The sequence below is a fragment of the Otolemur garnettii genome, unplaced genomic scaffold, assembly GCF_000181295.1.
Source record: "Otolemur garnettii isolate 467f Iridium unplaced genomic scaffold, OtoGar3 scaffold00171, whole genome shotgun sequence".
Classification (NCBI taxonomy): Eukaryota; Metazoa; Chordata; class Mammalia; order Primates; family Galagidae; genus Otolemur; species Otolemur garnettii.
The window spans coordinates 2,761,384-2,774,598 of NW_003852566.1; the positions used below are offsets into that span (position 1 = coordinate 2,761,384).

The 13,215-nt window shown below is 48.1% G+C and overlaps 1 protein-coding gene across 3 annotated transcripts in view; it reads right to left on the minus strand.

Annotated features, from left to right (window-relative positions):
* Positions 1-13,215, minus strand: part of CRMP1 (collapsin response mediator protein 1) — a 100,477-nt gene that overhangs the window by 13,225 nt on the left and 74,037 nt on the right. For all 3 annotated transcript variants that reach the window (XM_003800192.2, XM_012811638.2, XM_003800193.2), the window contains exons 12-13: positions 5,391-5,570; positions 2,567-2,732 (exon numbers count right to left, since the gene is read on the minus strand). In XM_003800192.2, the coding sequence (XP_003800240.1) occupies positions 2,567-2,732; positions 5,391-5,570 (346 nt within the window). The remainder of the gene's footprint in view (positions 1-2,566; positions 2,733-5,390; positions 5,571-13,215) is intronic.

A 13,215-nucleotide genomic window follows, 5' to 3' on the forward strand; every position in this document is an offset into this window, starting at 1 on the left:
TCTGTAAAAAGCTGGCTGCAGTTCGCCATCTTGGCTCCGCCCCCCTAGGCTTTTCATTTCCTTGTTATTCTTGTTCTAGAATAACAGGGAGGGCGATCTTCTGTCCATGTCTAATTGCAGTTGTGCAATGTTTCAATGGCACAGCTTGAGAACAGAGGTCCAGCTTGCAAACACCTTGAGAGGCTGTGTGTTGCTCCAGACGACCTTTCCCAGCATGGAAGCCAATCCCGGCTTGTTGACTGCACATCAAGTGAGACACTGGAGTTGTGTTTAGGATCCATCTTACGAAAACATGTTAGTTACCCTTAAACACTAGAAGCTCTTCCAAGAGAGCGACATGGAAAGCGAGATGCTTGGTTCATGCCCCTACTGCGCGCGCGCCGAGGGACACCTCCTGAGGGGGTGACAGTCTCCCACCCCAGTTTAAACTGATACCCCGTCCCTCCTCTCTTTGCCCCTTCCACTCTCTCTTTTTCTTTCTAAGCACATCACCTTTTCTGACCAGGATTTGCCAAACTGGTGCCCTGACCAAATCTGGCCCACCATCTGTTTTCACATAGCCTATAACCTGAGAACGGTTTGCACATTTTTAAATGGTTGCTCACTAAATGGCTACAGCATAGAACACCCAGATTTCACCTCCTGGCTCACAAAGCCCGAAGTATTTGCTATCTGGGTATTTTTAAAAAGTTGGCCAATTCTGGGCTAGACTGAGAGCTGACCCTCTGTTTTGTTTATTTGTATTTTTTTACTCATTTTCTTTTTTTTAATTTAATTTTTATTGAATAACTGTATACATTTATGGGGCACAATGTGATGATTTGATATACAGTGTGGAATGCTTAAACTGATTAACACAAGTATCACTTCATTTATTTTTTGTGCTAAGACATTTATAATACACTCTTTTTTTTTTTTGAGACAGTCTCAAGCTGTTCCCCTGGGTAGAGTGCTGTGGCATCACAGCTCACAGCTACCTCCAACTCTTGGGCTTGAGCAATTCTCTTGCCCCAGCCTCCCAAGTAGCTGGGACTACAGGTGCCCGCCACAACGCCTGGCTATCTTGTTGTTGTTGTAGTTGTCATTGTTGTTTGACAGGCCAGGGCTGGATTCGAACCTGCCAGCTCCAGTGTATGTGGATGGCGCCATAGCTGCTGAGCTACAGGCGCCGAGCCTATAATACACTCTTAGTTGTTTTAAAATGTACCCTTGCATTGTGTGCCTCAGCTGAGATCCCACCAAATGCCCTGCCTCCTCCCTTTACTATCCCTCCTCTCCCCCCACTTCTTTCTGGAATATATTTGTCATTCATATGAATGTATGAGTGATTACATACTGGTTTCATAGCAGTATTGAGTAAACTGGATACTTTTTTCCCATTCTTGAGATATTTGACTAAGAAGAATATGTTTCAACTCCATCTGAGTAAACATAAAACATGTAAAGTCTACTTCCATGACTTGGCAATTATGAAATGGGCTACATTAAAGATTCTAGTGCAAATGTCTTTGTTGTAAAATAATGTTTGTTCATGTGGGTGGATATCTAGTAATGCAACTGCAGGATCAAACAGTAGATCAACTTTTAGTTTTCTGAGAATTCTCCATACTTCTTTCCAAAAAGGCTGTTATTAGTTTGCAATCCCACCAGCAGGGCAGAAGTGTTCTCTTCTCTCCACATCCACACCAGCATCTGCAGTTTGGGGATTTTGTGATGTGGGCTACTCTTAACTGGAGTTAGGTGATATTGCAACGTGGTTTTGATTTGCATTTCTCTGATGTTAAAGATGATGAGCATTTTTTCATGTGTTTGTTGGCCATTAGCCTGTCATCTTCAGAGAAGTTTCTGTTCAAGTCTCTTGCCCACAAAGGAAAGGGGTTGTTTGCTCTTTTCTTGTTGACCCTCTGTTTTAGTCCTCCCTGTATTCCTAGTACCTAGCCCAGGGCAGCCCCTGCAAACGTCCCAAATGGTCTATAGGACACATTGCCATTCAATACTCTCTACGTGTGAGTTCCTGCTCTCAAGTGGGCATCTGGTGAAATCGCCTCTGGGGCCTGATGTGAGTCTGAGGGATGAGGTCAGCACGAGATTTTGTTCACACATATTTGTGGCTCATCAAGCCCTGGTATTCTGAAACTGAATTTCTGGAGGCTGCAGTTTCCTCTTGTAAAAAATAGGGATATCACTCTACACACAAAGTTGTGAGGATAAAATAAAATCATGGGCTATGAAAGTATGTGGTGTACTGCAGTGGACCAAACAGGCTGGAGGCAGCTCAGAGCACATGCCAGCAAGTGGCCACTACAGCCACTTCAGAGTCTTCTCCATTACCCCACGTCCAACGCCAGAGGCATGAGTGTGAAACTCCAGTGCGCAGAGGATGAGCACAGAGATAGTGCGGGGCCAGCTCTTTGTAAACCAAGATCATTGTCAACTGTTGCCCCAACATGGAGCCTCCCACCACTTAGTGACAGCCCTAGCCCATTCTGCCCGCCAGGAGGACAGGAAGGGCAGCCCACACCCCCTTCCACGTGTCCACGCCCACAAGGGCCACAGCAGTGCCTACCTGATAAGCTGAAGTTGGACTGGTGGAGGTTCCGGATGGGTGGGGGCTGGTGTTTGGAAGGCGACGATTTGGCTGAAGGAGCAGGAGTTGCATATTTGGGTGTAGCTGGCACCTCATACACAGGACCATCGTACATGCCCCTGGAAACCCCGTGCAATCCAGAAACCTAAAAGGAGGAAAGGAGAGGGTGCTTGATGGACACTGCATGCACGCATGCCTGTCCACTCAGATGGGGCACAGCACTGACAGTGAGAGAGAAGCCTGAGGTCACCTCAGATGTGCATGTATGCGTGGGCACACCCCAGACACACATGCATGCACATTCAGACATGCACCCCACACTCATGCACGGGCCACACAAGCATGCATGCACACACATTAACACACACAAATACATGTGCACTCACAAAACAGGTATGGAATGGCATACACACATGCTTATGCATACACACACTTACACATACACATTCACACAGACATTCATACGTAGAGGCATACACACGTACACACACAGATACACACCCAAACATATATACACATGCATACATGAAGATGTATACACGTAAGTGGATGTGCACACATACACACCCCACCACGTACAGACACACGTGTGCATACTCTCGCATGCACACACACACAGCTTCCTCATTCCCCAAAAGACACCCTTGGCAGCCTGTCTTCACCTGTGTTCTCACAGAAGCCCACAGTGAGACATGGATTTGGGAGCAGGAAGCTTGTTTGGAAAATGATTCCAGAAAGAAGGAACCCTGGGCAGGTAACACAGGGAGAGAGAAAACCCAGTACAGAGAGGGGAGACCAGTGAGCCAGATCTGTGGGCAACGGAGCTCAGGGACAACGGGGGACCACACCTTGGCTGACCCATGGGAGTGCGGGAAGGGAGGGCTCAGCCCCACGGGGGCTGAAGGGAAAGAGAAATCTGGAGGCAGAGGTTCTAGGTGGGGGACTGTCAGCCTGCTGGACACTGCTGACAGCATCCCAGGTGACCAGAGGATGGCTAAGGGCAGGCAGACATCTGCCCCAGGCTTGGAGAATAACGTGGGTCCCACTCTGTACAGGGTCTCACTGTGGGGCAGCGACAGCATGCTGCCCCTGCCCTGGGCTCCCCTCTCCTCTCCAGCAGGTGACAATGCCCTGCCCCTGCCCTGAGCTCTCCCCTCCTCTCCAGCAGGTGATAGCATCCTGACCACATCCACCCTGGGTTCCCTCCTCCTCTCCAGGTGACAATGCCCTGACCCTGCCCTGGGCTCCTCCCTCTCTATAGCAGGTAGGCCCATTTTTGCACCAAGTTCAAAGACCCAGCACCTGCACTTAATGTGGACAGCCCTCCCTCCAGCCCTGAAGCCCTGCTCCCTGACTTGCTGGGCCCTTGCCGCATCCTGGGCCACTCCTCTCTCCACCTCCGGCTCTGCTTCCAGGGCACTGACAACATCTTCCCCACCCCCAGCCTCCGCCAAGGAGCAGCCACAGGGAGGCTCTGGGGCAGGTTCCTCCCTCGCCTGGCCTGGGGCCTGGCCTCTACCCATAGGCAAGAGGAAAGAGTGCTAGGCTATGGAGCCCCTGGGCCTCTGGCTTCTGCAAACTCATGAGCTGGCACTGGAGGGCAGGCCCTGCTCTCATGGAAGCTTTTAATCACAAGCCTCAGGTTTAGACCAAGTCAGAGGGAATGAAACCAACCAAGGAGTGTTTCTGCCTTGTGAGTGGGTGAGCCCAGGATGTACACGAGTTCTCTGTCCTCACGCAGCCCCCCGTCCCCTCCCAGCTGTACCTGGCCACCTGTCAGACCTTATTTGCTTCTGCTCCACATCCACTGCATGTGACACACAGCCCTGTGTGCTTTGGTGTCTCTGACCTGGGTGCCACACCTTCTGGGAGGTGGGGAGAGACACACATGGACTTGGGGCATCCCTGTGGGCACCCGGAGTCTGGAAATGCCAGGAGGTCTCTGGATTTTGTCACCTAAATTGGTGGTGGTGCCACTCAAGAAACACAAGAGCAGGACCACACACACACACACACACACACGGAGACATATGCACACAAGGACACGCACACACAGATATGTACACAGACACATACACACAGACATGTACACACACAAACACGAAGGTGGCCTTTCTGGCCAGCATCGGCTGTCGCATGTGGGAAGCAGGTTGCAGTATAATGGGAGGACCGTGGCTAGAGAAGACGTCGGCCACAGGAGGGTATTTATCTCAGCTGTGAGAAAGTCCTCACCTCTGAGATACCCTAGAGGAGGAACAGAGCCTGCCTCATGCCAGACGGATCCCCTGAGGTCAGTGCTGAGAAAAGAAGGGAAAGATGACGTGGCAATGGCGGGGGAGGGAGAAGAGGAGGAAAGGGTAGATGCGAAGGAGGGTCCCTCGAGGGTGCCAGCGGTTATCCTTTCCCAGCAAAGGGCCAGCCCTGCGGGTGTTGAGCTCTGGGACTCTGGTTAAGCCCCTGGCGGCTCTGAGCATTAAGATTCTGACCTGCAAACTGAGGATCCTGAGGCCTCTGATGGGGGTGAGCACTCCCCAGGGTGATGCAGGATGGCCCCCCATCCCTGGGGTACACCACCTTTTATAGTTTGCTAAGTTTGAGGACCTGCCTGGCCTGCTTTGATGCTCTCTGCCATTCTAGAACAGGGGTGCAGGACAGTGTCACAGCACACTAAGACGAGGGGAGGGAGGCTCACAGGATGTGACACTTGCTAACTCTGTATATGTCAGGCCCTGGTTCCCCAAGACAGGGTGTCAGCCACGGTCCAGTGCAGGGTGCTGGGTCCTCACCCTGCAGGCCCTCTCACCTTATTCCTGATTTTGACGCGCTGGTACAGGTGTTCAGGGAAAGGCTTCCGAGGGATGAAGCGGCCCATGCCCTTGTTGACGTTCAAGTTTCCATCTTCAAAGACGACCTTGCCCTGGCTGATGACCACCAGCGGGGAGCCATGGCACTCCATGCCCTCGAAGATGTTGTACTCAACCGCCTGCACAGCCAGAACACCCAGCGTCACTTTCATCACGTCCCAAGGCCATTCACAACAGTGATCTTGCCTAATGTCGCAGCATAAGCATTTCTGCAAAGTGCGTTTTCAGGAGTGTGTGAGCACTGCACGCTCATGCTCCGGTCAGCATCTGCTGTGCGTGTGGGTGGCTGGTGGCTTTGTACAATCAAATGGAGATTGTTCTGCCACCAGGAATGAGAAAGGGTGCCCTGGGGTGACACAGTGTGGCTGCTCCAACTATACTGGGCATTTTTGTGGCTTTTTAAACAAAATATTCCTTCTTTAAAATAGTTTGCTAAATTAAAATTACGGGCTCAAAGGATATGATCTTTCCCACAACACTTGTTGCATATTGCTCAGTCGGATAATGTCATTTCTTTCTAATTTGAAAGATAAAGTACATTTCCTTTAAAACACACATTCTTTTCATTACACTCAAGTGAATACTTAAACCTGTTTTTAATTACCACTAGCCAATTGTTTTTTACTTATTATTTTATAAGTGGGTCATATACCCAGTCGAAAGAAACAAAATGGTATAAAGGCTGTTTGATAAAAGCTAAGTATCTCAGTCTGAGGCAAATGCCTTAAAGAGGTTCTTCTGTATTTCTAGATACTGTCTGTGCATGAACAATTGTCTCACACACGTCTAAGTACTCAGATGGTTTTCACCTTTATTTATTTATAATTTTTTTTTTTTCTGAGACAGAGTCTTAATGTGTCGCCCTCGGTAGAGTGCCGGGACATCACAGCTCACAGTAACCTCCAACTCTTGGGCTTAAGTGATTCTCTTGTCTCAGCCTCCCTGATAGCTGGGACTACAGACACCTGCCGCAACAGCCAGCTATTTTTTTGTTGCAGTTGTCATTGTTGTTTAGCTGGCTCAGGTCAGGTTCAAACCTGCCAGCCTCAGTGTATGTGGCCGGCACCCTACCCACTGAGCTACAGCACTGCCCTTGAAACAGAGTTTCATTTGTCCCCCTGGGTAGAGTGCTGTAGTGTCATAGCTCACAGCAACCTCCAACTCGGGCTCAAGTGGCCCTCTTGCCTCAGTTTTTCTATGTTTAATAAAGACGGGGTCTCGCTTTTGCTCAGGCTGGTTTCAAACTTGGGAGCGCAAGTGATCCACCCCGAGTGCCAGGATTACAGGCGTGAGTCACTACGCCTGGCCCTGATTTTCACTTTAATTCTTCTCTTTGCCTCAGAGATTGTTCCATACTAGCACACAACATGGTTAAACTGCTACATTGTCTCCATGATGAGGAAGTACATCATTTATTTACACACGGGGATGAATAAACAGGTCGTTTTGTGCTTTTGCTAAAAACAATGCAGAAACACAATTTGCACCTATAATTTGCACACAGGAACGTTTTCAGGTAAAGAGTTTGGGACCAAAGAGTATGTGGATTTTCAGTTTGACAGATTTACTTTCTCTCTAATAAAGCAACACTAGTTTGTTTCTAATCCCAAGCCCACAGGCCAACAGCATCTGCGAAACAGGATTCATGTACGGCAAATTTATATTCAACTGCTGGAGCTCAGGGCTGGCACAGGTAGAAACAGCATCTCATGGTTGGTTGTTCATGAGCGAGATTGGGTCTCTTTCTAAATCAACACCATTTCTGTATTTCTTACTGTGTTAACTGTGGTTTACACATTACTTCTTGGAGTCTTTATACACACACACATATATATATCAAGATTCCTATATATATATGTGTATATATATAATATATATATATATATATATTTTTTTTTACTGATTTCTAAGTACACATGCAATGTTGAAGAATTTATCCTTTGTTATGTGTGTTGCAAACACTCCCCCACCCCTTGCCCTCTGTCTTTGGAACTCATATAAAGTTAAGTTTGGGGAGGTGGCCAAACAGAGGATTATTTTCTTAAATTTTTATGTAGTTAAGGGTCAAAGAGACCAATCTTTTCCTTTATGACTTTTATTTTTGTTTTGAGACAGAGCTTCATTCTGTTGCCCCAGTCTAGGGTGCCATGGCATCATACCTCACAGCAAACTCAAACTCCCAGTTCTTTTGCAGTTCTTTTGCCTCAGCCTCCCGAGTAGCTGGTACTGACAGAGCCAGACCAACGCCATTTTGTTGTTTACGGCCTAAGTTCTGTTCCTCATTTTGAGCCCCCGCTGCCATCTTAGATAATAAGCCTTCAGCTTCCCCCAAACCCTGGCCTTTCCCCGAAATCAAGCACCCCAGTCAGCCAATCAGAAGTGCTCCCCACCCTTCTTGCTTCATACCACCCTAAGACCCCAGTTAGGAAATCCCCCACCCCTCATACCTGTACCAATCCAGAGCCTCCCCGTACTTCCCCAAACCCTGACCACCAATCACCCATACTTCCCCATACCCCGACCACCAATCAAAAATGTACCCCACCCTTCTTCACCCTTCTTGCTTTCTGTACCCTATAAAACTTTCCAACCCCCTAGGCTTGGGGCCTTCCTTGGTATGTTTGCCAAGAGAGGGTCCGAGCTCGAGCTTGCTAAATAAAGCTCACCTTTTGTTTTTATATCGGAGTGTGTCTCGGACTGTTTTGCTGGAAACTGTTTGGGGGGCATTTCAGGCACAACAGTACTACAGGCATGGGACACCACATCCAGCTGTTTTTTCTATTTTTAGTAGAGACAGAGTCTTGCTCTTGCTCAGGCTGGTCTCCAACTCCTGAGCTCAAGTAATCCACCCACCTCAGCCTCCCAGAGTGCTGGGATTACAGGGTGAGCCGCCATGCCCCACCTCCTTTATCATCTCTGAGTTCTGCGTCATGTTTAACAAGATCTTCTCTCCCTCAAAATGATTTATTTTAATGTATACTTCATTCTGGTCCACACATAACTTCATTTTTCTCAATCTTTGATACATTTTGAGTTTGCTTTGTAACTCGGGCAGAGGCCAGATGTTCTCACAGCTGGCTGAGGAACCACCTCTTCCTGCTAATTTTGTCTCCTTTGGTGACCACATGTGGCCAGTCTATTTCTTGGGTCTCTTTTTCTCTTGTCCACATACCAACCGGTTTGATAGCTTTACAATATGTTTTAATAACTGGGATCACTAATGCTCTCTCCTCAGTCTCCCTTTATTCAGAGCTGTTTTGGCTATTTTCACAGTTACCATATAAGAACTCTGCTTTCTTAGTTAAAAAAAAGAACTATTGAATTTTCTGATGAGATCATGTCAAATTTAACAATTAAGTTAGAATTGACATGCTCACTATATTGAATCTTCTTAGTATAAAAGTTCTTGAATGTATGTAAGTCTTTGGTTTTTACTGTTACTATAAACAGGATTTTGAGGCCAGGGGCAGTGGCTCACTCCTGTAATCCTGGCATGCTGGAAGGCCCAGATTGATGGATCTCCTGAGCTTAGGAGTTCAAGACCAACCTGAGCCAGAGCGAGACACCCCCCACCCCCAATCTCTACTAAAAGTGGAAAAACTAGTGGACGGGTGTGATAGTCCCAGCTACTCAGCAGGAGTCTGAGGTTGCTGTGAGCTATGATGATGCTACAGCATTCTACCCAGGGTGCAGAGGGAGACTCTGTCTCAAAACAACAATAAAAAAGAAACAGGATTTTGATTTCCATTCTGTTCTCCAACATGGTTTTTTTCTCCATTGAAAAGCTATCAATTCTTTATTTTGATGGACAATCAGCCAACAGATCTTACAGTTCTTGATGTTTTGAAGGCACACACTTGGGATTCGCAGGCAAACAGTGTCCTGCACACAGCTGCTTCTATTGCGCCAGCTGCTCTGCCGGCAGCCGCCTCCCAGGATCCAGGCAAAGAGCATGTTTTCCATTTCAGCATTTGCTAATCTGACTCTTCTGGAGTCCCCCTGAAGTGACCCGTCCAGGAAGTGATTTTAACTTTGCTGAAGTGCATGTATGGATGGGGAGTGCTGAGGGGTGACATAGGAAGCCAGTCACCCATCTACAGGTACAGCCTGGCCAACCCCCAGCCCCCGTAGCCACAGCAGGTCTGCCGCTCCCACTCCTGATGAAGCAGTGATGTCTATGGTGGAACTCCTAACTTGAGGAATCAGTTGCATTACAAATGTCACAGTCTAAATTTTGCAAGTATATAGAATTTTAAAAATCAATCACTTCATTTCTTAAGGGTAAAACACAAACAATGCAAAATATTTAAATAGTATAGAAAACTATGACTTTATAAAGTGCCCCAGTTCTCTCATTTCTGCCCAGGAATGGCTACTATTATCCATTTCTTTTAAACAACACTTTAAAAGACAGCTGGTCAACTGATGAATGGACGAACAAGGTAGGGTCCATTTGCCCATAAAAGAAATATGGTACTAACCCATGCTGTGCCTTTCTGTAGACACAAAAGGCCATACGCTGTGTGATTCCATTATGTGAAAAGTCCACAGGTTCGGCACCTGCTAAGTGGTTAGGGCACTGACCACATGCACTGGGGCTGGGGGGTTTGAACCTGGCCCGGCCTGCCAAACAATCACAAAAAAAATAAATAAACAAATAATAGCCGGGCATTGTGGGGGGGCACCTGTAGTCCCAGCTACTTGGGAGGCTGAGGCAAGAGAATCGCTTAAGCCCAAGAGTTTGCGATTGCTGTGAGCTGTGATGTAAAAGTGCTCTACTGAGAGCGAAATAGTGAGACTCCCTCTCTCAAAAAAAAAAAAAAAAAAGTCCACAATAAATCCATGAAGAAAGAAGTAGACTGGTATTGATAGGATCTGAGGGTCAGGAATGGGGACTGGCTGCCAATGTACAGGATTTCTCTTGAAGGGTAATAAAAATGGCCTGGAATTAGTGATGGTTGTACAACCTTCTCAGGCTACTAAAAACCACGACATTGTACACTTTATAATGGTGACATTTATGGAGTGTGAATTATTTATCAATAAAAAACTAGTTGTCAGTGTGTGTGTAACAGGCATGTTCACTTACGATGTGGCACATGCAAGCAAAGGTGTCTCCCACTGAGGCAGAAAAAAATAAAGGTTACTTTCCTTCCACAGTAAATTTAACATTTAACCACTGATCAATATATAAGGAATGATCTCTCTCTAAGGAACGTTAAAGGAAAGGTAAAATGTTCAAAAACATAAAAATAAAATGAACCTCTAGCATAGCATTTCTCAATCTACATTCTGAAAAAATTACTCCCCTGCGGTATGAATGGCATTGCTTTACACAGAGGAGATCAAACTTTGCCAAACTGCCTCATGGTATCCTACGCTGCCCTCTTGCTGCTGTCCACAGAATTCAAATCTGAACCCCGCACAGGGAGGGGATGCCTCCCGGAGTTTAACAGGAAGAGGACAAATTCTCAGCTGGGTCAGTCACCTCAGGCACATTACTTATTGTTACAGATCCAACTCTGTTCCTGGAAAAGATGTGTTGAAGTCCTAACCCCTAGGAGCTCAGAATGTGACCTTATTTTAAAAGGTCAATGGCTCAGTGAGTAGGGCGCCGGCCCCTATACTGAGGGGAGTAGGTTCAAACCCAGCCCTGGCCAAACTGCAACAAAAAAATAGCTGGCATTGTGGTGGGCGCCTCTAGTCCCAGCTACTCGGGAGACTGAGACAAGAGAATTGCCTAAGCCCAAGAGCTGGAGGTTGCTGTGAGCTGTGACGCCACAGCACTCTACGGAGGGCAATAAAGTGAGACTCTGTCTCTAAAAAAAAGAAAAAGAAAAGGTTTCTGCAAGGAATGAGGTCACACAGGGATATGATGGGTCCAAAATCCAAGATCATAAGACTCATGGGAAGTACCTAGTGATGACAGGTGGGGGCTGGGGGATTCGTCTCCAAGCCAAGGCACACCAGGGATGGCTGGGAACCCCAGAGGCTGAGAGAGACACATCCTCCATGGGAGCCTGGAGAAAGAGTGTGCCCTGCCCACACCTGACTCCCAGCTTCTCGCCTCCAGAACTGTGAGAGAACACTTTTCCATTGTCTGACCCTCCTAGTTTGTGGCACTTTGCTAGGGCAGCCACCGGAAACTAAGACCCATATCCCCTCTCTGTCCCTTTTCCTGTTTACTGGTAACAGTACACTAACTTAGACCCATGCTGTGAGGAGGAAATGAGGTGAGAACTATGGCAGTAACTAGAAGCCCCACTCCTGAGTGCAGAGCCCAGGACGGCCTCTGGGGCACAGAGATAGAAGAGAAAGAGGAGGCCTCCCAAGCTGGGTCTGCTCCTCTTGGACCCTCCTCAGGCGGCCTCTGAGTAGCTGACTTAGACACTCACCCTCTTGGTTAGACCAGGGTGACCTTGTGAAGGCAGAGGCTCCTGTGGCGATAGCAGGCATGGTGTGCTCTCTGCCGTGGTCAGTGTTTCTGCCTGAAACCCACCCTGATATTTAATTGCCATTGTGATGCTATTAAGAGTGGTGGGATCACTAACTTCCCAGCCTCCAGAAAGTGAACCAGATAAATTTCTTTTTTGTAAGTTCCCCAGCCTGTAGGATTCTGTGCACACACATTACAGCACGCACAGCTGACGACATAACTCCATGCCCTGTGAAGTGTGCATGTGAAGAACAGCATAAATCCTTCTCCAGAGGAGGACACCTCAGGCTTATCTCCTCCAGACCCTGTTCCCTGGACATGGGGGAGGTAGGAAGCCAGTGGTGTCTGTCACCAGGGAACATTGTTTGTAGTGTGGATGACGGCACCCTGGTGAGGTGGGCGAGGACGGTGGCAGCTAGTGGGGACCTAGGACATGCTCCTGGCTGCTCCAAACAATTCCTGTGGCCTTCTTTTTTTTTTTGAGACAGAGTCTCACTCTGCCACCCTGGGTAGAGTGCTGTAGTGTCATAGCTCACATCAACTTCAAACTCTTGGGCTCAAGAGTTCCTCTTGCCTCAGCCTCCCAAGTAGCTGGGACTACAGGCGCCTGCCACAATGCCTGGCTGGTTTTTCTACTTTCAATAGAGATAGGGTCTTGCTCTTGCTTAGGCTGGTCTCAAACTCCTGAGCTCAGGCAATCTACCCTCCTCAGCCTCCCAGAGTGCCAGGATTACAGGTGTGAGACACCGTGCCCGGCCTCCTGTGGCTTCTTTGTGCTTGGTATCTTGTCACCACTCCCGCCATCTCCTCCCTCACCAGCAAGAGATCCAGCTGCGGAGCCAGTGCTGTGTGCACATATTCTGCTTCGGGGCAGTATCCTCTCACAGACTCAGTAAGCCACAGACCAGCTGGTGGTCTCTGTATCTGTGAGTGTGAATGTGCATCTGGACCCAAGACCATGGCCAGTACACAGAGGGGGTGTGGAAGGGAGCCTCTGAGGGAGGCACAGGTGTCTTGCGCCATCTCTGTATGTCAGTGGGTTTGCCAGATGAGTGCTGAAGTCCAGGGCACAGAAGACATAAAGTAAAAACAACCCACAGTCATAAGCTTGGGGTGTGGAACGTGGAAGAATGTGTCCCTCGTGCACCTGGGGCTGACCCCTTCCTTCCTGTCTTTTAGCAGTTGGCAACGAAATCAAGTGGGAGGTTTCTTACGTACCAGGTCAAATCCTCTCCAGCTTCACAACCAAATTGAAGACCCTTGGACCTAATACTTGTCCTCTGTGAGCCCCGGGGCTAACTATATGGGAGGTGAACAGTGTTGGGTAG